Source organism: Nycticebus coucang, chromosome 19 (assembly GCF_027406575.1).
Source record: "Nycticebus coucang isolate mNycCou1 chromosome 19, mNycCou1.pri, whole genome shotgun sequence".
NCBI lineage: Eukaryota > Metazoa > Chordata > Mammalia > Primates > Lorisidae > Nycticebus > Nycticebus coucang.
In genome coordinates this window covers 25644735-25668330 of record NC_069798.1, presented here as the reverse complement: position 1 = coordinate 25668330, position 23596 = coordinate 25644735, and the positions used below count along the sequence as shown (strand labels likewise).

The following is a 23596-nucleotide window of genomic DNA, read 5'->3' as shown; positions in this document are numbered from 1 at the left end:
TTAATTATCCACATTTCCAAACATCTGAACATATTCCTAGATGCATGAATACAGACTGTGTAAAAGATCTGTGAGACAAAGTAGCAAGCACAAGAAGCCAGGGTTGCTCATTTCTGCTTTCCACAAAGCCCCTGACGTTGTGACGAATGCGGCTGTGGAAGAATGCTTCAAAGGCGGAATAGGAAAGAGTGACGGCTCTCACATCTCTTGCCTGAGTCACTATATTCCTTACAAGTTAAATGACCCTGAGCCTCTTTTCCTACACATAAGATAACCCCTGACAGGGTTAGCAATTACACCTCTACCATCTATAACCAGATGTACTCTTACACCCAAACCTTGCTGTGATTTTGCACACACTGAACCTCTCCTACCTGTAGGTAAGCTATGACCTGAAATGCTGTTTTGGAGCAGTCTGGCAGAATCTGCCCAAAAGACTGCTCCCAGGCTGTAGTCCTCAGTTTATAGCCTTTAGTAAGAATAAATAAATTCAGAATAAATCTAAATTGAATTCTTTAAAAGCTTGATTTTTTTTTTTAAGTTGACAATTATACACCTCAAAGAAATCATTATCAGGAAGAAGAGTGTCTTTATTGATGAACCCTGGTTGAGATGCTGGAGGCACGTGGGCTTCTGTCCTGCGGAGCTGCCCTTCACCCACATCAGGGGAGGGGAGCAGATGCCCTGCCTCTGAAGTGTTCTCCTCAGCCAGCAGCAGTCCTAAATCATCTCTCTTCCCTGGCCACTCTCTTCCTCACTGCACCTTCCACAGTCTTTGGTTAGACTCTTCTCATACTAAATTCAAATGATTTCATTATCTTTTCCATTAGGCTATATTTTCTTCAAGGCTTAGAATCATCTGATTTTTCTCAGAATCCTTAGCAGAATCTGTGTAGTAGCCATTGAATCTTGTAGCAAATAACAGAATGGGCTTTAGTTTACTCTCTAAGCCTCAGCTTCCTTATTTATTACATAGATATTATAGTGGTAATGATTTTATAGAATTTTTCTTTCTTTCTTTTTTTTTTTTTTTGAGACAGAGTCTCACTTTGTTGCCCTTGGTAGAGTCTTGTGGCATCACAGCTCACAGCAACCTCAACTCTTGGGCTTAAATGATTCTCTTCCTCAGCCTCCCAAGTAGCTGGGACTACAGGCACCCACCACAATACCCGGCTATTTCTTGTTGCAATTCTCATTGCTGTTTCAGCTGGCCGGGGCCGGGTTTGAACCTGCCACCCTTGGTATATGGTGTCAGCTCCCTACCCAATGAGCCACAGGCACCACCCTTTATAGAATTTTTCTAAGAATAAATGTGATCTAGCTGTAAAATGCTTTGTAGAACTTGGTAGATACCATTTCTCTAATATTATCAATGATTATTTTTTTCTGCCTTTTGAAACAACAATGAAAAACTGCCGTGTTTGGTGTAATATATAGTTAAAATTCTTAAAAATTAATCTATAGGAAGGGAACTTGCCAAATCTCCTCCAAACTCAAGTCATGAAGTCTTCTTTTGATTCATTTTTTTAGGTAATAGTATTTATTTCTGAGAGTCACAATTATAAACCTGGGATCGTAGGGAGTGGTATCCTTTATCACCTGAAGTTTTGTCAAGCCAAGCTTTTTGGACAGGAATCTTTCTACCACTGAATCTTTACAATATCAAAATATAAAGGAAAAAAGAAACCACCTCCTATGAATCTGACAGTCTTTTTGATAGTTAAAAAGTGTATAGTCTCCTCTGAACTAGCCCTCTGGCAGTTAGGATATTAGGTATTTAAAGATTAAAGGAAATACTAGGTGATAAATTACCCATAGATTCCTACTTTGAATGTAGTTTTTTGAAAGCCTTTTAATTTGCTGAACGTTTAAGACAAAAAGTTATTTTCTATAGCTATTTTTTTCCTCCCTGGAGAGGTGAAGATTCCATGTCATACTAAAAAAAGCAAAAACAAGAAACTACATTGAGCCAACAATCCTACAGCGAAGGGAAGAGGTGGGAAGTGTGACAGTGGTTTCACGTAGAAGAAGATGTCGAGAACCGTTACCATTCACATGCCAAGCCCTACACATATCCACATTTTGAGATTTCAATTGATTTGTATTACAGAAAGAAATGTTTCATTTCTATATAAATGGACATACATAAATGTTGCAACTTTTATATGGGGAGAGAAAACTCAAGGAAAGCCCATATGTTTGCTACAGTTACTGAGGCCACTCATGCTTTCCTGTATCTGGAAGATGCTGAAACAGCCCAGAATTGGATATTGAAAGCCACGTGAATCCAGCGAAACAGAATCATAGCTCTGCACTCCTCTAAAGTACCTGCATATTCCTTCTGCATTGAAGAATAAGGATTCTGGAAACAGTGTTTTTCCGAAATAAAATCATAATTAACTAGAGATATAAGTTTGGATCAAAGGTGAATCCCTTTTGCCATTCACAAACTCCCAGTAAAAGCAATGCTTTGTGATGATCCCACAGAAGATGAGATGGATCTTATGTGGCTTCAATGTGTCCGCGACCTTGTTTTAAAGCAGTTAATGCTACTATATTTTGGATGAGTTGTTACATATGAGTAACATCCATTGAACCATCTATTTGGAAAAAGCCAAAAAGGAAACTCTCAGACATTTCACTGTGTTTGGGTTAAAGCTCACCTTTGACCCATCTTTAAATTATTTCCTTACATAAATACACATACATGGGAAGTTGATAGTCAAGGGTACAAAGCTCCAGTAGAGAAACAAGGATTTTGAATATTGAGATATATTGCACAGCAAGGCGAGGATAATAATGTACATTTCAAAATCACTGAGAATTTCAAAAGACTTTCAAATATTCTTACAAAAAGGATTTTAGGTGATGGATATGTTAACTAGTTTAGTTATTGCACTGTATTCATATATCACATTATCAGTTTGTACACTAAAATACAACTATAATTTTTGAATTTATAATTAAAAAGAAAAATTAAAAAATGTGATTGCAGGTAGTTATTTTAAGAATGGTAGCTCAGAAACTTGTCTAGCATCTATCTGAATTTGTCAATGCATTATAAAATTGCTAAATATTTGCAATACTAGTTTTACTTATTGTAAGATATCACAATGGAATATTTAATATGAATATTTAAGATAAAACTGATTAAGTAAAGTGGTAAAAAATCCAGCCTTATTTTGTAAATTAGGTGATTTTACTTTAAGTAGTGAGAGTATGAAGTAATTAATGGCATTAGAAACTTGAACAAAAGCTTCCATAGGAAAGAAGATTTGGTTTATTGCCAATCAAGTTAGACTTCCAAATTAGCCGTGATGTTTGACTTGAACTTTCCCTTTTTGCAGATTACTGTGAATAATTGTGTGTGCTCTGACTTGAAATATTAAGTCTAGGTGATCCATAACCAAAGACTTCAAATAATTTTATGAAGTATAATCAAAGACTTCAAACAACTTTATTCCTTTCTAGGAATTCTCTTGAACTGCCTTCTTCAGAAAGCAATCCACAATTTCTGTATAAACTCTGATCCTGTCTAGTTTCTTTGTAAATAACATAATTATCTTTGATTACAATGAAGTATCTATGTGAAAACTCACAAATCACTGGATACATTTGTTCTTAAAGGGCTATGATTGATACAAATTAATGCTTTAGATTCTAAGAGAGTTTACTCAAATTAGCCCACAATGATGTATTAAAATAATGAAGTATTTATATAAAGGTTAAACAATTGTATTCATTTCATGAGAATAAATGGATTAAAACATATAAAGCATTCAGATCAGTTTCAATAAACTTCAGCGTAGAGAATTATGGCTATTAAGTTTTATCTAATGGACTTAGGACTAGATAATTTCTGTAGAATAATGTAAATAAAAAAGTTTGCAATTCTAAATAAAATTTAAAAGGTATTTTGTAAGTATATAATAGAAAAAATCTAGTGGAACAAAAAAGAGCATTATGATTAAGCATAATCATAAAGAGCATGTGATAAACATAATGAAACTTAGACATATCCATCCTCTACTTACTTACTTGAATGAAGCGAGCTTTTCTATTAATATTTTAGTATTTAGAGAAAGAATCATGTTTTATTCATTTTCCTCCAAAAGTAAATACTTTTTATTCATTTTTTCCTCCAAAAGTAAATATCCTCTTTCGCCATCTGGTGGCGAAAGACAATATTTTTCGTGTAGATGAAAACAGTTGAACTAATTTAAAGCCAATTATATTTAATAGCTTTCTGATTCATCTTATTGAAAAGATATGCGTATTTCAAGGGTGTACAGCACATTCCTCTTCTTTTACAACTGGAACTTTACCTTGGAAGTGAGGGTAGTCTAAAAATTTGTACCCTTAATTTAAAATAAAAATATTTTTAGTTATACATAATTCTCTAATTTATGTAAATATAACGGAGGCAATTTTGTTTTAATGGTTCAAAGACTTTTATTCAAATATCCCTACCTATAATATTTCATGTGGGCTTTTAAAAAATTAACCAGAGTAAGTTTTATTAAAAGAGTATTCTCTGTACTACTCATTTTAAAAGTTAAAATTAAATATGGTACTGACAATTTATCTGAATACTTTTTGGTATAAAGAATTTTAAAGATCTTCATAAGAAAATCTAAAAATGTTTTAAATAATAAGCATACAGATGCCATTAATATCTGACGTTTCAGTTTTAATTTTTGCTGTTTTCACAAGTTATAACCACATGTTCATAATTTATCACACTAAAAGGAAGAAGTATAGATCTTTGAACAGTACACACTTTAAACTCTCCCTATAATTGTTTTTGAAATAAATTTTTCTCCTGTGCTATTAGGACATCTTACATATGTAAACTACTTCATTAAAAAATGTGAAATGACAATTATTTCGTGTTTAATTTCTTTATTTTCTCCGGAATATTTTAATATTGAAACCCAAGTTGTTACTTTGAGAAAGAGAAAGAACAGAGAAACATGAAGGGGCAAACATTTCATTTCATTTAACTTATGGTATGTGAGCAGTCACTTTTGTAGGCAACACTTGTTTTCTTTGTAGAAAAGAAATAAAAAAACAAACAGCACCATTAAAGAATGCATGATCCCTGAATTCTAAACAAACGCTGTCTAAAAATTTTTTTTTAAATGCTTGTTGCACTCAGTCACATTTAGTCAGGTATCAAAGCAAGCGTAACAGTATTAAATCGCGGCAGTCTTAATGAATCAACTGCTCCTCCTTCTGAGGATTTTACACACCTTTTCTGAGTTTTTCCTGTGGGGATAATATATTCTTTGGTAGAGGACCGAAGGAGGATTTGCCTTTTCTGCATGCTGATATAAAATGTCTGTGTATGTTCAGGGCCTTCAGCCCCCATCTGTGTCTGTCATGCGTGCTGTGTTTGGGTTGATTTCACATTTTGCTGTTACACTGTAGGAGTAACACCGCCTTTAAAAAAGGCATTAAATGGCTAATGTCAAACAGATGTAAACATTCAGAATACTGACCAAAAAGTAAAAAATACACACATTAAAAACAAATCTAATGAAAATATGAATCGGATTAAACTTCCATGAAGCAGGGGGTGGGGGGAAGGGAGAATACAGCAGTATAAGAAAATTATGGCAACCAAGTAAAGCACTTCCTTTGAAACATTCATGAACAGTACAAATACAACAAAGTTTTTCTACATCTAAATTATTCTGCAACTATCAAATATAGTACAAAGCGAAATAGTATGTGCTATAAAAAAGCAGCTCCTTTAAATTATAGTAAAAATGCTTTTTGTTTGCTTTACAGTGACAAAGCATGAGGATGACAACAGGGTTTTCCTATTCAGTGACATTTTGGATACATAGGCCCCCCGACAGTCTGATGATTTCTCATTCTAGGACTCTTCACATTGCTCTCTGGGAACACAGATGGACATTGACTCTGGGCTCTGCATGGTCAAAGGAGGTCATTCCCGCTGGGCAGCTACGCCGTGTCGGGCCTCCACACCACAGAGACCATGCAACCCTAAGCTTAGCTTCCGCTTCTAAAACCTGGGATTTCACCTTCATAGAGGGATTGAGAAACCAGAGGCCACATTAGCTGCCTCTTTCAAAATTGTGCGAGTTGAGTGTTTGTAAAGGGTCTGAGGCTGCAGCAAGGTGGACCCTTACTCTCGACTGCCTTAGGAAGCACCATTTACACCAGCTTGTTTTCGTGTTTATTTTGAACTGAGTAAGAATATCCAAGGTCCAGAAGTCAACTAAACCTCCTATATCTCATCCCCCAAACACATTACCACCCCCAAAGTCTTCACAGCAACCAGGCGCAACCTCATAGCCTTGTTTTCAAGTTTATTCTTCAAACTAGACCTTTGCAGGGAAATATATGTAACTATGGTGCTCAGCTCACCAAAATTTCTGCTATTCTCACTTTGGGGAAAAAAAATATTTTCATTTTGAAAATGAATTTGCATCAGAACGTTCTTACTAACATGCCCAATAACTACCTAAATGTCTTTATATGCCTCAGGCATAAGCGTATCATCCAGGAGGAGCTTTAGGGAATAGCAGTTTTCTTCCTTCGCCTGCTCCAAAAGTGCTACTTAGGGAAATACATCCTTTGTGATTTAAAAAAAAAAAAAAATGCACACTACATGTGCAAGTTCTATTCCTGATAGGGATAATTTAGTGTCCAGTAATCAGGATAATGCACACACGAAAATTTACAGATTACACAATAACCATGTAGTAAATAACATACTCCATTTTCACATAGGCAGACACATGTAGAAATGTGGAAACTAAGAACCTACTCATTTAATCCAAACATACTGGCTTTTGTACACATATGAAATGGACACCTAGAAAATTTCTGATCCACATTTCACTTCTGAACTTCTCTTCTTCCTTTCCATTATTTTTTAACCAAAAGATTAAGTTTTTGGTTATAGAAATCATACTGAGAACCCTAGGAACTTGAACTGGGGCAAAAAAGAGCAAAAGGGCAGAAAACTCATGTATGCTCGTTGGAATCTGCACGAGAGGATCCGTGCATTCCCAACAACTGATTCTCCAAACCTATTATGGGAAAGAGCACAACACACAGAAGGACACTTTTATTCCCAGTCAGCAACTTGTAGGCAGCATCCAACAAAGACAGAGCTGATAATGAGCTCAGGATCCCATCACCTCAACTGTACCTCACAGAGTGCAAAGGTTCTGTAGACTGCAGTTCCTTTCAACACTGTGTCAGTTACTGATGTGGTAGTTTTCAATCTGCTGGTGTCGACAGTATCTGACACTGGTATAGCGGTGACTGGATTTGGAAGAAGGAATTGGCATGCAAGTGTCTGTCTCACAGGGTGCTCCCTGAGAGACCAAAGCATGATCTTCGGAATCAAGGTATCAGAGCCATGCAGACCACAAAGACACCACTGCCATGGATGGCACCCCAGGACAGCCTGGCATGATGCTGGAACTTATGCTGCATTCCTCGGGAAGGGCCGGGTAAGTGCATCACTAACTTTCTCAGTTGGTGATTTTGTTAATTTTACTGTGAAAAACAAGTGCCGGCACTGGTGCACTCAAGCACAGCCTCAGTGACAGGCTTTCCTTTGCTTTTCTTTCATATGAAGATACAGTACCTTCCACTATCGGCAATTTGTTACTCAGAATGATGTCTCTATCACCTACAGAAATTTGGCAATATCACAATAAATATGCAAGGAAAAAAACATATACCATAGTTATTACAAAAAATCACAAGTGTTCTTAATTTTCCTCAGGAATGTAATTTCTGCTCATTCCAGTCAACTTTTAAGATGTGTTTTAAAGGAATGTCATAAAGTTTACTTTGATTAGGATGATCCCATGTGAAAATATCTGTCGCCCTTACTCTGGATACAGATGGTCCCCCCCACCCCCCGTTTTCTTTTTTTATTCTACAGCCACAATCGATCAATGGGTTAATGGCACTCCACATTTTGTGCTCTGTAATCGGAAGTTAAATGGATGTGGTTTTTGTTTTCTTTTATCTTCCCATAACGTGCATGTGCTTTTGAACTTGATTTTGGGAACAGAGCCTCCTGAACTACAGCTGTCCTCCAGCATGAGGGTGGCCAAGGTATATGGAATGGTAGCTCAAATATTCAACATTCAGAATTTACTGGATAAACACTGAAGATAACTGTAAGATGCAGTATCCCTTTTTCAAAATCTGTTCCCTCAAATATGAAGAAGGCATTGAATTCAACTAAAGGAAAAACAAAATATGCCATACCTGGAAAAATTCTTTAAAATAGGGTTATTTCAGAGTCAAATGTACAGGTTGCAAATCCTGAGGGAAAAAAAAAAGTTCTGAAAAATGTCCACTTTGCAGCCTTGGGTAGTCCCTTTTATCAATAATGACACTTATAAAAAGGAGTGTCATTGGCAAGGTCATAAGCCAGAATGCATAGGTGTCATCAATAAAGGGCTACAATTATTTCCCCCCAAATTTCACTACCTAGTAATTGTATTACAGTGAATATAATGGATGAATATTTACATTATCAACCCATTTATGTGCGCATATACAGCATGTCATTCTTTTGTTTTCTAAGTTTAGGACTTTTTTTTTCAAACTTGCTCTTAAAAGCCACCCATGAAGCGCCTGTGGCTTTCTGTTGTCAACTGATCTCACATTACCTATCAGGTGTCAAATGGCTAGACCGAGATTCCTGGGCATGAGGCCCACAGTGCCATCTCAGGTACAGGACACATTTCACTAAAAATATGTGCACAAAATCCAAGGCAGATCCAAATATCCCACCATAGTCTCTGAGAAAAAGTAGAAGTGGAGGAAAAATAATCAGGACAGTGAATGTCATTGATGGCACACCTCCATTAATAGACCTATGATCTTATGAGTAAATACAAGGAATCACACATTTAAGTCAGACTCCCTTGTCCAAATACGATTTAATCATTGTGGTTAAGTCCAAGAAAGTCAAGTGTAAAAACCTTTTCTGTTACAAAAAAAGTGTGACCACCTTAAATCACTTTTATTAACTTCCTTCTGCATCTGCATTCCTGATTATTAATTAAAAATGTCCTTTCCTATCTACACCTGGGTTGAAAGAATAAAAAAAAAAAAATGGGGTAGCGACCTGTATACACATGGACAGAAACTTTCCAAAGCTGGAATGGCATGGGGAACACGCACGCTGCCGAGCGTTCAGTCGGGAGGCACCTCCCCTTTAACGAGAAAGGCAAGAAAACAATTATCCCGTAGAGGAAAGATCTGTACTAAAGCAAAATAAATTAGCCTGATAGAAACCACCGTGTTTTCCAATTTGTTGGTGCTGATGCTGTCTGGCTTTTCCGCGTGGAAAAGGGATACTGCACCTTCCCCTCAGCTCTCATCGCACCACGAGGCACGCGACACAGAGTTTGGAGGGACCTATGCAGTCGTCGTGGCAGAAGGCCCCGCAGCCTCTGCACACGATCATGGCTTTCAGCCGGCAAGAGCATTTCAGTTCCAGCTCATCCGCGTTGCTGTTGTCGGCAAAGTTCTGAACGGGCATCTGAGCGTTATGACCAGGCAGGCCCGTGGCAGGATTGGAGCCACTTCCCAAAATCCCCATGGACTTCTCAATTGCAGATGCTGCCCTTTTGAAGCTCGTGCTACCGAAGTGTATTGTTGGGAAATTTCCACAGAGCTGCTGTGGTTGCTGCACCTGCATTTTCTGAGCAGCTAATTGGGTAAAAGGCTTTTGTGGCTCAGAAAGCAAATAGGAAGAGAAATCTGCATTTTTTAGCGCAAATGCTTTTAACTGTTCTTTCATTTCATTCTGGTCATAGGGAACTTGTTTGACGGCCAGTTCACAGCTGCTGTTTAAACCTTCCTCAAAAGAAGGAGGTTCTGATTTTATATTGCTACATATGCCCGTGGACTGGGGCCAACTCAGTCTCTTAGTGGTTTCCATGGTAACTGGCGGTTGTTTCTGATCCGAGGGGCCTTCCGCAGCGGGGAGAGGTGGAGGCAGTGGGGGCGGGGGTGGGGGCGGTGGGGGCAAAGCCAAGGGGGGCGGTGGCGGGGGTGGTGGCAGCGGTGGCGGTGGCGGTCGCACCAGGGCTTTGTTTGGTAGGGCGTGTGCAGCGCCTCCCACCTCCTCGCCTTCCTTCGGGGGCATGTTGGGGGACAGCATGTTGGCCACCCGCAGCTGGTGAGGTGCTGAGGAAAGACTGACTTCTCCCAAGCCCTTCTGTTCGAGATGTCGATTGAAGGCAAATGCATTGCATCCCACCGGGGCCTTGGACGAGGCCTGCAGCAGGGCTGCGGTAGGAACGGGGCCCCGGGCAGCCATAGGCATTTGGTAAAACTGCTGTCTGTGTGAGGCACCTGCGTCGGGGTGGAAGCCGCCATTCTTGTCGACATGAAACAGGCTCTGCTGGAAGCCACATGAGGGGAGCAGCCGCTTCTGCTGCTTGACCTCGGGGCTGTGGACGATCCTGCTGGGCCCCGGGTGCTTGCTCAGCCATTCTTGCTTAAATGGCTGGCTGTGTCCCAGCTGACTGGCGCCGGAGCTGATGACACAAGGCACCCCTTTAACATCTGGCTCCACCAACAACTTCCCCGGCTCGCATTTCACTTGGGTGTGCTCCCCCACAGTCCTGGCTACTCTCTTTTTGGGATGGTTTTCTCGCTTTCTCATCTGTAATGGCGCTAGTGTCCCTGCCAAGTATCCCTTACCCTCTGGATTTGGAGAGCTGGATGGCATTTCAACAACATTCCTCTCTGGTGCTGTTTTACCCACTGAGGTAGTTTGAAGAGGCAAAGGAAGCCTGCTGATTTCAAGCTTGGCTCCCAATCTGGGCTGTGGCAACACTTTTTCCAAAGGCAGGTTGCCCTGCAGCAACTGTGTCACCAGGGGATTGTTAGCCTCCACTGAGGACAGTCGACAGTTCGAGCTCATGGCACCAGGGACTCTTTTCAGGGTGTCGGCAGCCAAGGAAATAGCCTCTTCCATGGGGCTCGAGGTGGAAGCTTTCACAGTCTGTGTCTGCTGCAGACTGGAGGCTGCGTCTGCAGCTGCAGGGGGCAGCTCAGGGCCAGGGAAGTCCTCGGTGTCCATCCTAAAGCTCTTGTCCACTTCACGAATTTCAGACTTCACAGGAAGTGGAACATTTGTTATGAGATTCCTGGGGTGAAGCTCCGGCACGTTCAAGTAGCTGGCGTGCTCCGTTTTGATAGTCTTTGGGCAGCTCTGTTCTAGATATTCTTTCTGTTTACTTGAACCCGAGTGACTAACCAGAGGCTGCCCCGTGGCCCTCATCCCATCCTCTGTCCAGCAAATCCTGTTACCTGTATTATACTGATTGCTACAGGTTGTGTCTGCTTCACTTTTGAAAGTAGTTGGGCCATGTGCCTGCTCGGCAAAGCTATGGCTGGGAGCAGTCACCTCAGTTAACTTGTCTGGAACAACAAGGGGTAATTCTCGGAGACTCGTGCATGTGGTTTGCAACGTTTTACAATCTTGTTTTGCGGTAGATGCAGCAGTGAAACTGGAACCATGATCTACGCCTTCGTTTGCAATTGGCTCGGGCCTGCTAATAACAGACACCTGAGGACATGCCATGGGCTGTACAGATGCCTCTGTCCTCGCTGACCTGCCCTGGAGGTCCACACTGGCTTCTGCACTTTCAATGGAGACAGTCAGAGACAAGCTGGAGGTCAGTGTGGTGCTGTGGTCCACTATGACCTTACAGGGAATTGACCGGTTTATGGCTGTTGGTGCAAAGCCCCCTGGTGGTCGCTGAGGTTTCCCAGAATTGTCTGCCCTGTTTCGAGGACCTGAAGTTTTGTCCAGGCTTTCAGCACTTAACTTGGGAGGACTATCATAGGGGTTTAGCGTCAGCATGTTTCCAGTAAACATTGGGATGGGTGGGTGCGCCACCAGAGAGTCTGCGACCGTGACAGAATCACTGCCGCTGAGGGCTGCTGTTGCAGTGGTGCCCGTGGACATGGTGGCCTGTTCTTCACTCCCAGGCATGGCTATTTTCTCAGAGGAGAATCTGCTGTTAATTCCTGTTGGGGGAATCAAGATGGAGCTAGTGGAAAGATGGTTTGGCAAACTATTTCCAATGGAGGGAGTTGGCACAGAGGTGTACTGAGTGGAGGCTAAGTTACTAGCACCACTGCTTGATACCAGTAACTGCTTATCATCCATGGAGCTGGATACGCCAGAGCCCTCGGTAGTGGCCGGAAAGGGAATGCTTTCAATACATTTTGGTATAATGGCTATGCATGGAGTGTCAGTTCCCTGGATGGTTTTTAACATGCTTATATTACAAGCAGAAATTGTAGTGTTTGCACTGTCAACAGACATTAGGACAGAGGATTTATCAACAGAACTCACAAAGGGATGTTCTTTAATTGTGCCTGACATAGCAGTGCTGCAAACAGACACAGGGACAGAATTTTTATTGAAAAGCATGGGCACACTGCTATTTTCTGAAGAGGTAGATGAAACAATTTTCTCAGATAAATGTGACATAGGTATGCTTTCATCAGAACTATGCACAGATAAGTCAGTGGCAGTTTCTGGAAGGTTAGCTGGGTGAAGAGACTGCTGTAATACAGTGGTGGTCTCCCGGAGGTGTGCAGACTTGTTGCTAGGAGATCTGCAGTTTGGATTGACAATAATGACACCAGTTGAACCTTCCATTTTTGTTTCAGGGGTGGAGGAAATGTCTAAGTTTGGAGGGCCTTCCTTTGAAGCCAGCGGAGGCAATCGGGTCTCTTTAGAGGTCTGGAAGAGATGGGCTCGGGCTTGATGTTTTGCAAAGAGCTTAGCTTTTGTCTGCTCTTTGATGTGCGCCAGGGTTCTCGCCTTTCCACCTTCTCCTGGGCTCCCGATGGCACCAGAGACGATGCTTGCTGCAGCGGCCACTGCAGCGGCTGCAGCAGCCTCTCGCTGGGCGCGGGCTTGTTGGGCCCGGGCCTTGATATCGGCAAGAGTCCTGGCGCCTGTGTTCCTCCCCCCACTGACAGACGTGCTAGTGGATGCGCGAGACTCTGGTTTAGAGGCTGGTTGGCTCTTGATTATAAAAGGTGGACCAATTTTGGAAAGCTGGATCTAAAAGGAGAAAATAGAAAAAAATAACATGCTGCATACATGATCACAGATAGGCACAGAGGATATGACAAGGCAAGAGAAAAGACAAGCTGCTTTCTCTCCTAATAGGGACAGAACTACGCCTAACCCCCTGGGTGGGCTTTTATGGTAAAAGCAACAATAGCTGTAGCATGAATGTGAACATTAAATACTTAATCTCTCTTTTTTTTTTTTTTTGGCCGGGGGTAGGTTTGAACCTGCCACCTCCGGCATATGGGACCGGCGCCCTACTCCTTGAGCCACAGACGCTGCCCTTAATCTCTGTTTTTAATCTACAAGAACGTCGACTGTGACTTCACTTGGCATGGAAATGAAGCATCTTCTGAAATGCCTCAGATAAATGGAAACCAAATCTAAAATGCTTCATAAAATGAGGTTAGCTAAAAAAACTCAGAGATATTTAGTTTTTAAATTATCGTCTTTGTTGATATGAAAGACTGGAACTTCAACCTTGAGGTTATATGTATTAATTTGACCCCAAGAAAAAAGCCCTGACCAGGAAGTCGGGAACTACTCAGAATTCTCGTTCTGACTAAGAACTGCGCGTGATCTGAGGCAACTCACTTAGTACCTCAGTTTCTCTAATAACCTCTCTGAGCTAGAGATTCAGTGCATTTTATAGACTCCCCTGTCACCTTGCATGCTGCCTTATACGTACATATTTAAAAGAACATGAGAGAAGTTGGTAAACTCAGTTATAAAATGAGACTAGTTAGTTTTTCTGGTCTATTTCCTTCAAAGAGCTGTTTTAAAAATGGACTATGACCAGATTTGTGAGAATGGTATGTTTTCCAAAGGGACTCCATTATCATTATGTTTGCATAAAAAGCAAGCAACCCTGATTTTCTATTTCTAAAAGAAAATGAGGGTTGATCAGGGTTTTTTTCTGATTATCGGTAATCCACAATGTACTGAATTTTATACTTATTGTTCACCCATACATCCTATGAAGAGACTCACAAAATCATCATCAAATTCATGAGGCACAAGACCTAACAACTAGCTTCTCGTACCAATGTTGTGGTGCTAAAGTCACTGAGGGTTTTCTTAGTATAATAGATTTGTAGAGGTTGAAGAGTGCTAGCAAGAGTCCCTCAACTTGTAGTTGAAAAACTCAAGTCTGACATTAGGGCTTTCCCGGGGCCATGTCACTAGTGAGTGACATAGTCTTTGGGCTCCCAGTTCAGTGCTGTTTACGTGAACTCTGCTTTATTTTTTTCACCCTTTAGAAGAAGCTTTTCCTAGAACACTTATCTCCGTTCTCCTAACATATGTATATTTATATTATAATTGACACATTCTACAGGATCATACATATTAATTTAGAACTATGCTTTGGAACTCTGATGATGAAATTATCTTCCAGAGCTACCTCATTTCTCATTTTCAAACTGCTTGTGAAGTCTCTCTTCCAATCCAAAAGCCAAAAACTGATGAACTTGGGGAGAGGATTCGATTTTCCCCTTTAAATAGTCCCTTTAGGTTAGAATATTAAACACATTAAAAATTTACATATCTTTAAGCAAGAGCTTAAGGCCAAACCAACATCAAATATGTCTGCAATATTTATCTATTCTATATTTTTAAATGATAGGCATATCACTTTGAAATAAGCTTTTGACAAAAATAAATTGGACTTGTGTTTTTAAAAACATTTCTCAGGAAAAGGGTATTTACATTACTCTTTCTCTTGCTTCAGAAATTAAAATGCATAGCAAGTTCTTAATTGAAGCTCATATTCAACTTTTATATCTCTAGAATCTTATTTCATAGGGACTGTTTTATTAGATCCAGTCACTATCACCATATTTTTAAAAGTCAACCTGTGGAGCTTATGAGTCACATATATTTAAAAAATAGATGGAACAGAGAAAAATAGAAATTTTTTTTAAAAGTTTGAGATGTTTATAATTCTAGACCAATCCTATGATAAAATAATCTACTCTATTGTACCAAACATATAAATGGTCTTAAATAGTCAAATATGTATAAGTGAAAAAGGGTAGGATTTTTTTTTAATTACACAGAGGGTTTCTTTCGCATGAACCTCAATTTTCAGTTTACTTAGATAGAGTCAATTTATACAAAAGGCTTGTTTTCTGAGAGTTAAAATTTACCTGGGATCAAAAGACAGTATATAAACAGAAACATCTGTCAACAGGCTTTATTACTTTCTGAAGTTAAAGGTTTATTTTATATATATACACACACATACACACCCACACACATAAAATTCTCTCTCGGTGTTCATAAGGAAATTCTAACGATTTATTTAAGAAATATTTAATGAGGTTCTACATAGCTAGGTCCTCTCTAGAAGCAATGGTGGTGTTCAATCTTTGTTAGAAAATCTATGAAGGACTAACATGTACTTCTGGTAATATGTACACTGGCCTTTGACTTTCGACTACTTCTTTCCCTAGACCTTGTGAATTTTCAAAAAATATTGAATTATTTTTCACATTTTCCCAAGCTGATGTGAGTCTCTGTCCTACACCTTGCAATATCCTTAAGCCCCAGAGTCTCTTATACTATACACTTCCTCCAGTCCCTGTTCACTCAGAGAGAGAACATTTCCTGAAATGCTGAGGTCTAAATACATGCATGTATCTGAACTTCTTGTATGAATTCAATACCTAGTCATAAAAAGGATCATTTGCTATGAGATTGGTAGCTGGGAGAATCAGATAATAAATTGCTACATAAAACCTGGAGGGAGGAAAACCTAATTTATTCTTGAAAAATTAAGTTCCTAAATAAGAAAAGTGTACCTATAAAATTCTCTTTAAAAATAAAAAAAAACCCCACCATACCTTGAGAGGGGGAACCCTGGGCTCCTCTCTTGGAGGCTGCTCCTTCTCAGGGGGGCTACCGCATGGCATGCTCCGGCCGGACTGATCCTCTTCTATCCTGGCTCTCTTTTCCTTACAGATTCCAAAGCTGTGCTGCTCTGCAGTTTTTCTCTTGGATATCTCGGAATCTCTACTTTCATTTCTTATTCCATCCGGTGACTTGGAGGGCTCCGACAACTTACAAGTATGTGCCGTCTCTACCCGACTCTGTGTGCTCCCTTGTTTATGTGTTTTATTTCTAGAGCCTTCTGGAAACGACATCTTCTCCACTGATGAGACATATTGCTTTTCCTGTAATTTGGCTGATGGAAGCTCATTTCCCTCACTCTCGGTTTCTTCTGAAAAGACAGATAATTCCAGTGCTGAGGATACTACTTTCTTTTCTGTTCTTTGCAGGACACTATGATTTTTGACTTTTATCATTTCAGTAGAAGGAAGTTCTGGAATTGAAACAGGGTAGGACTTGTCATTGTCAATATGTGATTTACAAGGCTGCTGACTCAGGCTCTTGCTGTGCAATTCTTCAGATGGAAATGTTTCAGGAGAAACAATAGAACTCATTATGATGGGTGCAGGACTATTGGACAGAGTATTTTGCTGGGAGGTAAGGTTCTCTCCTAGGGATTTGGCAAGGGCAGAAGTTTCTTCTTTCTGCGGGGAGAGTGGTTCTTCAGATACAGAAGGTGACTTTCTTTGTTGATGCACCATTCTGTCATTCAGGGAAGAATTAGAAATTGGAGATGTTTCTGAAGGAAGTGCCAAACTGGATGCAAAAGTGGTCTCTGAGGTGAGAAGCATGGAAGACACTGAAGATGTTTCTGACGTCAAAGGTAAGTCGGACATTGGTGATGTTTCTGAGGTTAAAGGTAAGTTGGATACTGGTGATGCTTCAGATGTTAGTGGCAAGTTGGACATTAGAGATGCTTCGGACGTTTCAGGTGAAGTGGATATTGGAGATGTTTCTGACATCAAAGATGCATGGAGGTTTTCATCAGTGGGATTCCTCTGATTATATTTGTCTGCATTTTCAGTGCTGGACACCTCGGAACAGAATGTTGTCTCAAGGGAGGCTGGAGTGCAGGATTCTTCTGATGTGGACTGGGTTTCCCCTCCTGGGGATGGCAGGCTGGTACAGGCTCCCTCCGGGCTCTCTGAAGAGAAGGAAGTTTCGGAGATGCAAGCGTTTTCTGAGAGCTGTTCTTCAGGATCACTCTGCAGCTCCATATCTACAGAAATTGCTTCATTTGGAAACTGGCCTTCTAGAGAGGATGACCCTGCTTTTATTTTTGGAGTATTAGTCTCTAGTGCAATTTCTGGTTCCTGATGTTCTGTGTCACTGACACGAGGCACAGATGCAGCAGAAGGAACGAGAGAGTCACAGATTTCTAAATGATCAATAACCACCGACATTGCTTCCTGGGAAGATTCCAGTTTCTCTTCTATCTTAACTTCAATGTGAGGCAAAGTTTCTAAAACATCATTCATCATAACACAGGATTCCAAGCTGTCTTCAGGAGTTGCGATATGGGGCTCTTCATGAGAGTTGGTTGGACTTCCAGACTCCTCAGAAAATTCAGGTGCCGTCTTATGATTTTCATCCTGGCATTCACAGATACTAGTCTCTACCTCTTCTGCAATTTCCTCCTGAATTATAGATTCTTCAGGGATCAAGATATCCTCTGATTCTGATTCTGCCATCACATCTTTAGCTGGAACCTCTATCATAGGACAGAGAGGGGTACAGAAAACAGGCTCTGGAGAAGCTGGGTTTTTCATGCTTTTTGGCTGTTGTTCTTCCAAGGGAGTCTGTGCAGAAGAACTGGGAAGGCCAGAGGTCTCACGTGAGGAATTACGTTCAGCTCCATCATTGTTTGGTCTAGACGTGAGCTTCATAGATTCCTCTCTTGACATGCCCAACCTGAATAGAAATTAGAGATATTAAATTATGGCTCAGCCACAAAACATGAAAGATATAACGTGGATCTCTCAACAATATAGTATTCAACAGAAGTAAATGCATTGAAATAATCTTATAACACAGCTAATTTCTATAAACTATTCTGTAAATATGTTGTTTCTCTACTGCTTTTATAAACGCAACTAAAAAAATCTACTTCTGATTAAGAAAAGTATAGATTTTTATTTTCTAAACAAGGAAATAGGAACCTTAACAAGTACAGCAAAAAGACTAAGAAATTTACATACAGCCAAATATTAGAAAATATAAGCAGAAAAGCAAATTAATGTATAACATCTTTTTAAAATAGAGTCGAAAGATGCTCTTATAATAGAAAAATACGTAGTCCTTTACCTAACAATTGCAATCAGTGTAACTGGCTTATTGTACCCTCAATGAATCCCCAACAATAAAAAAAAAAAAAGAAAAATACGTAGTCTTCAGAGGATGTAACAGAATATCAGATCTTGTAACAGAATATCTTATCTTTCAGATCAATGAAAGATAAATGAAATTCATCAAATTCTGAAATTGAAATGAGTTACAAAGATTGGTTCTCTTTAATCTAAAAAGTGTTAACCTAATCATCTTGTTTTAGCATCTAAGACTCTAACTTAAAACATATGGAAACTTCATTAAATAACAACAAAACATATTTTGGGTCATCAAAGTCATTCTGCCACCTTACATTCCTGTGAAGCAAAACTTTTAAATTCTTTCAGTAGGTCTCTTCCTGTAAAGATATTACATTCAGCATAGTAACAACAGAATCAGGAAATAATCCAGCCCAATATTCAGATTTTAAGGCAAAGCTAATCAGAATTACAATCAAAGATACTGTAAATCACTGTTTTCTGTCGTTACAAGGACAGCATCAGATGGTAGAGAAATAAGTTGTTCTAAATGCAGTTAAATTAGAGTACAGGCAACGACAAAGCTAAGCGGAACATTTTCCAAGAAAGAAATACAGTTGAGTGAAGAAATACAGCTATAATAAATATTGATGGATGAAAAGACCTCAGTGAAATTTGCTTTACCCTTTTACCTAAATAAAAGGCTCAAAAATGAGAGGGCAATAAAACTGAATACGTTTCTTGAGGACTTGATTATTGTCTTAAGTTCAGAAGTCTCTGAAAAGAAGGTAGAAGGCATTGCCTTCATAATTAGTCTCTTTCCTTCCAACATTCCTTAAAATGGGTTCAAACTAAGCTACTATTTATAACTATCCTGAGAGCAGAAGAACAGCTACATTACAGATAACTTTAAAGCAGAATAATCAGTCCCTTGGGACTAGGTCAAGCAGAGGTAACACGGATACTAGGATAGGTATGTGACCACTGATAGCCAAATTTCTGCTAGTTGGTAAATAATGACAGTGTAAATATACATATAGATAATTATATGTACACATATATAAGCCTTGTATAAAATATGACTATGTCAACATTTCATTATAGCATTTCATTATTTTCACAAGAAAACAGCTTTAAGATGGCATAAGGCATGGAGAGATGTTCATAGCACACCCCATAGTATTCAAAGAAAATCCCTAACTTCAAGAAATCTAAACCACAAATTCACAGACCAAGCCCTTATTACTCATGTTTAGATAACGTATACACCATATATATGTAGATAGATGTAGATATATAGTTTTAGTTACTTAGCAATATCTATCTATCTATCTAGTTTCAGTTACTTAGCAATCACCCAAATATTATAGAACAGTACTATTATATACTAATATTGGAATAATACTAATCTATTATAAATAGATTAAACAAATACAAATCATAAGAATTATCTAAAACAAACAGTAGAAAATGAAATCAGACAGATCTTAATTGGAGATAAGTTTTAAAGGTGGGCAAAATTCTTGAAAAATTTTAAGAGCAATGAAAAGGCACAGGTGTCAGCCAAAAGCCATCTGGTGCTAGGAAAAATACAGGTAACCTGGAAGTAACAAAATGAGAAGGGCAGTCATTGAAATGTCTAAAATACACCTGCTACCCAGTATGTATTCAAAGATAGAAAAGAACAAAAGACAAGTTCAGTGACATGAGGAGACAAAAGCTACCAATAAACTACAGCAGAAAAAAGGTCCTGTAGAAGAAATGTTTCTATCTGGAGCTTAGTGATGGTGAAGAAGGGTCGTGTTTACTGATGATGGTATTGTAGTTGTCACTCTTTAGGGCAGGGACCCTAAATCTGATAACCATGGGAGTCTGTGAAACACCCAAACTGCATGTAAAAAATAGTGCCTGTATGTGAAATTTTCTGAGAAGAATTTATAGGATTTAGACTTTGAGCAAGTTATTTAAGCTGTTAGTAGCCTTGGAAAATGACTTAGCTTCACTTTCCTTCAGTTTCTTAATCTTTTTTAAAAAAACGATTATGAATAAAAATGGTATCCTCGTTATAGAACTGTTGGGAAGATAAAATGGAGTAATATTTGTAAAGCTCGTAGAAATACATCTGAGGCAGAATGTGCTCAGTGCATTGGTTATCTGCTCTCTGTAACGTAAGGTCCTAGAGTGGAGGCTCTCTGAGGGGAGGATCAGGAAAGCCTACACAGGAATGCACCCTGCCACTGAGAGATGCTGGATAAATATGGTGAATTGAGAAAATAATGCGCCCGTCATTCAACAAAAAATTAACAACGAATGCTTTGGCTATGACCCACTCAGTTATGTTTCTGCCACTACTGAAAAGAGTACTCCTGACATCCCCTTTCACAGACAAGAGGAGAGGGGAGACTCTTACGTGGGGTTCAGTCTTGTCCTCCTGGCTTCCTAATCCTGAGCAACAGTAAGACCTAAAAGCTTCTTAAAAAGGCAGATTCCTGGGCTCAGCTCCTGGAGCTTCTCAGGCAGTGTGTCCAGGGTGGGTCTGAAAACATTGGGTACAATTCTGACATCTCCAGGGAGGACTTTGATGCAGCCAGACTTGAGAAACACAGCCAGTGTCTACATGTGAAGACTTATAGTTGACTAGCCCACCACACTTTCAATTTCGGATAAAAGTCTTTATCTCTACTTGGTTTTACTTCATTTGTACATGCAGCCAGGAGTCCTGGCACAGCAATTAAAAACAGGCCTTCCTACTCGAGATCACCGCCAGTCAGGACAAGTCACCAAAGCTAGCCTATTCTGAGTGTCTACTACGGGCAGTCTGTTCATCACCTGCTTTCTTTTCATGAAGAGGTCCCACGTGAGACTTCTGACATTTTCCCCCCAATTGAAGGGGACATTTTTGTCAAAAGAGATCAAATAGCATACGTTTTGTTACTTCCAAACACCAAAATATAACAACTTTTCAACCAAAATATAACAACTTTCAAGCATTGATTGTATATGTGAGAGTTAAGGCACAAATTTCTCTGAGGAGCATGTGAAATATTTCCTAAATCTCTCCTTTCTGTCTAAAAGACATAAATTTTACCAAAGTAGACTATGCCTCAGCTTAACGTGAGGCAAAGATGAACCTTCTTTCAGGTTGGTTCATTTACTGTCATATGTGGCCAGTATCACTTAAAAAAGAAATACACACACACAAATAATAACAATAAAGTAAAAAGAGATTATGCTTGAAGAGGTACATAAAAGTGAAGGCTAATACTTCACTCAGGCTTTCCCCAAAGCAAGGAGTAACACAGATTAAAAATACAAGCACGGTCTGGGTGTTGTGGCCCATGCCTGTAACCCCAGCACTCTGGGAGGCTGAGGCGGGTGGATTGCCTGAGCTCACAGGTTTGAGACCAGCCTGAGCAAGAGTAAGACCTCGTCTCTAAAAATAGTTGGGCATTGTGGCAGGCGCCTATAGTCCCAGCTACTCAGGAGGCTGAGGCAAGAGAATCACTTGAGCTCAAGAGTTTGAGGTTGCTGTGAGCTATGACGTCACAGCACTCTACCGAGGGCAACAAAGTAAAAAAATATATATATATGTAAATGTTGTTAGACAATTGGGAGAATACACACCTAAAACTACTTATCTATATTCATTAATGAAAATATTTGGAAAGAGTTTTACCAAAATTAAGGAAACTAAAATTGACTTCTATAGATTTCATGTGCTTTTTTCAGCTTGAAATAAATTTTCATGAACAAACTATAAACCCCTGAACATGCATTTTTAAAAAAATATTTAAGTGCTAATATGCCACTATGATTTTATCTGCCATTTCTTACACCGAGGGACTATTGCCTTTTATCACAGGTTTATTAAGCTTTACAGCATATGAGTGTGCTGTGTGAAGCAGAGAATTACATTTTCATTTGCTTCTGAGAGAAATAAGAAAAAATACCCTAGTACTTACTTTTCTCCATAAAACCTCTCAAAGAATTTTTCTTTCCAAGGTTCTGTTTTCTTTTCCTTTTCAATTTCCTGCCTTATCCGCAACTGCATTTCTGGGGTAAACTCTCCTGGAAAGAAAATGCTAATATAATTGAGTAAAAGTGGACAAGTCTTTTGCCTGTTAATAAAGAAAATATGTAATTCCTTTGAGTAAACTTTTATGGATATTGAAAAGGATGCATAATAATAACATTTCTACAGCTTCTCCTTTTATGAACATCACGCAAATAGTCATTTCATCATATACACACTCCAAAGCACTTAGCAAATGTACTGCACGTGGATGGCTACAAATAAACAAGTATTTCTACTGTCCTTAAGGAAATCAGTCTGGTGGACATAGAAGCACTTAGTGGACTATAATATAATGTCAAAAGCCTTACATAGGCCATAGGAATAAATATAAGGCATAAAAAGGAAAGCACTTAATTCTGCCTAAATTGATTGAAGAGGACCACATACGAGGTTAGACAATTCAGTTCACGAATTCATTCTAGAAAAAGTGCTACACCCCTCATTGCTGAGTATCACTTCAGTCACCTTGGAAGTACTCCCCTTGTTAAGCTATGTACTAATGCCAGCACCTAGTCTACCCTTCAAAGCACTTTTTCTAGGACAAGTTGGTGACCTTAATTGTAAGACTGTGTTCAATGATAGCTCTGATGCCCATTCCAAAAAAAGGCTTCTCAAATTGCTGTGAAGGGTGGAGTAGGTCCCAGCATCAGTGCAGAGCTTCCCAGGGGGAAGGCTTCAAGACTGGCTGCAGGGATGTGCAGCAGGGAGGGATGAGTTCATGAACTTAATTGTCAGACCTCATTTAGGGGCAGATGCTTGAGTTAGCTTTGTGGAAGATAATTGGGCATGGTATAAATTGATGAATCACAAGGTATAGAGAAATGAGTATGTATATTTACATTACTTTGAGCAGCCAGTTAAATAAAATGGGAAAGAAAAGCTGAGCCCAATTATCCAAAGCATGTTTTAAAGAGAGTCCTTCATTTTCCTGCAAGAAAGAGATGGAGGTCTTCACGGCACTCAGTGAGGGAGAAATGAGCAGCTTAGAAAGACAGGTCTGACCGCAGGGTGAAGAAGTCGGAGGACTCCTGGTAGGAGGCTATGAACAGTGTGGACAGGGTGGAGGCTGCGATTTGGCCAGTGGCAGTGGAATGTTGAAGAGGATCAAGTCACAGTTCATGACCAGACAGGCTGGGGCAAAGGAAGGGGGTCCCAAACATCAGTGGGAACACAGGGCCAGTGGAGACTACACACGAGAGAAGGCAGAAGAGGGAG

The 23596-nt window shown here is 39.6% G+C and overlaps 1 protein-coding gene across 1 annotated transcript in view; it reads right to left on the bottom strand.

Annotated features, from left to right (window-relative positions):
• Nucleotides 1-4890: 4890 nt before the first annotated feature.
• ASXL3 (ASXL transcriptional regulator 3) overlaps nucleotides 4891-23596 on the bottom strand; it is a 179608-nt gene continuing 160902 nt past the window's right edge. Inside the window, exons 10-12 of the mRNA XM_053571930.1 lie at nucleotides 22269-22374; nucleotides 15958-17914; nucleotides 4891-13105 (exon numbers count right to left, since the gene is read on the bottom strand). Coding sequence (XP_053427905.1) covers nucleotides 9386-13105; nucleotides 15958-17914; nucleotides 22269-22374 — 5783 coding nt within the window. The 3' untranslated portion in view covers nucleotides 4891-9385. The remainder of the gene's footprint in view (nucleotides 13106-15957; nucleotides 17915-22268; nucleotides 22375-23596) is intronic.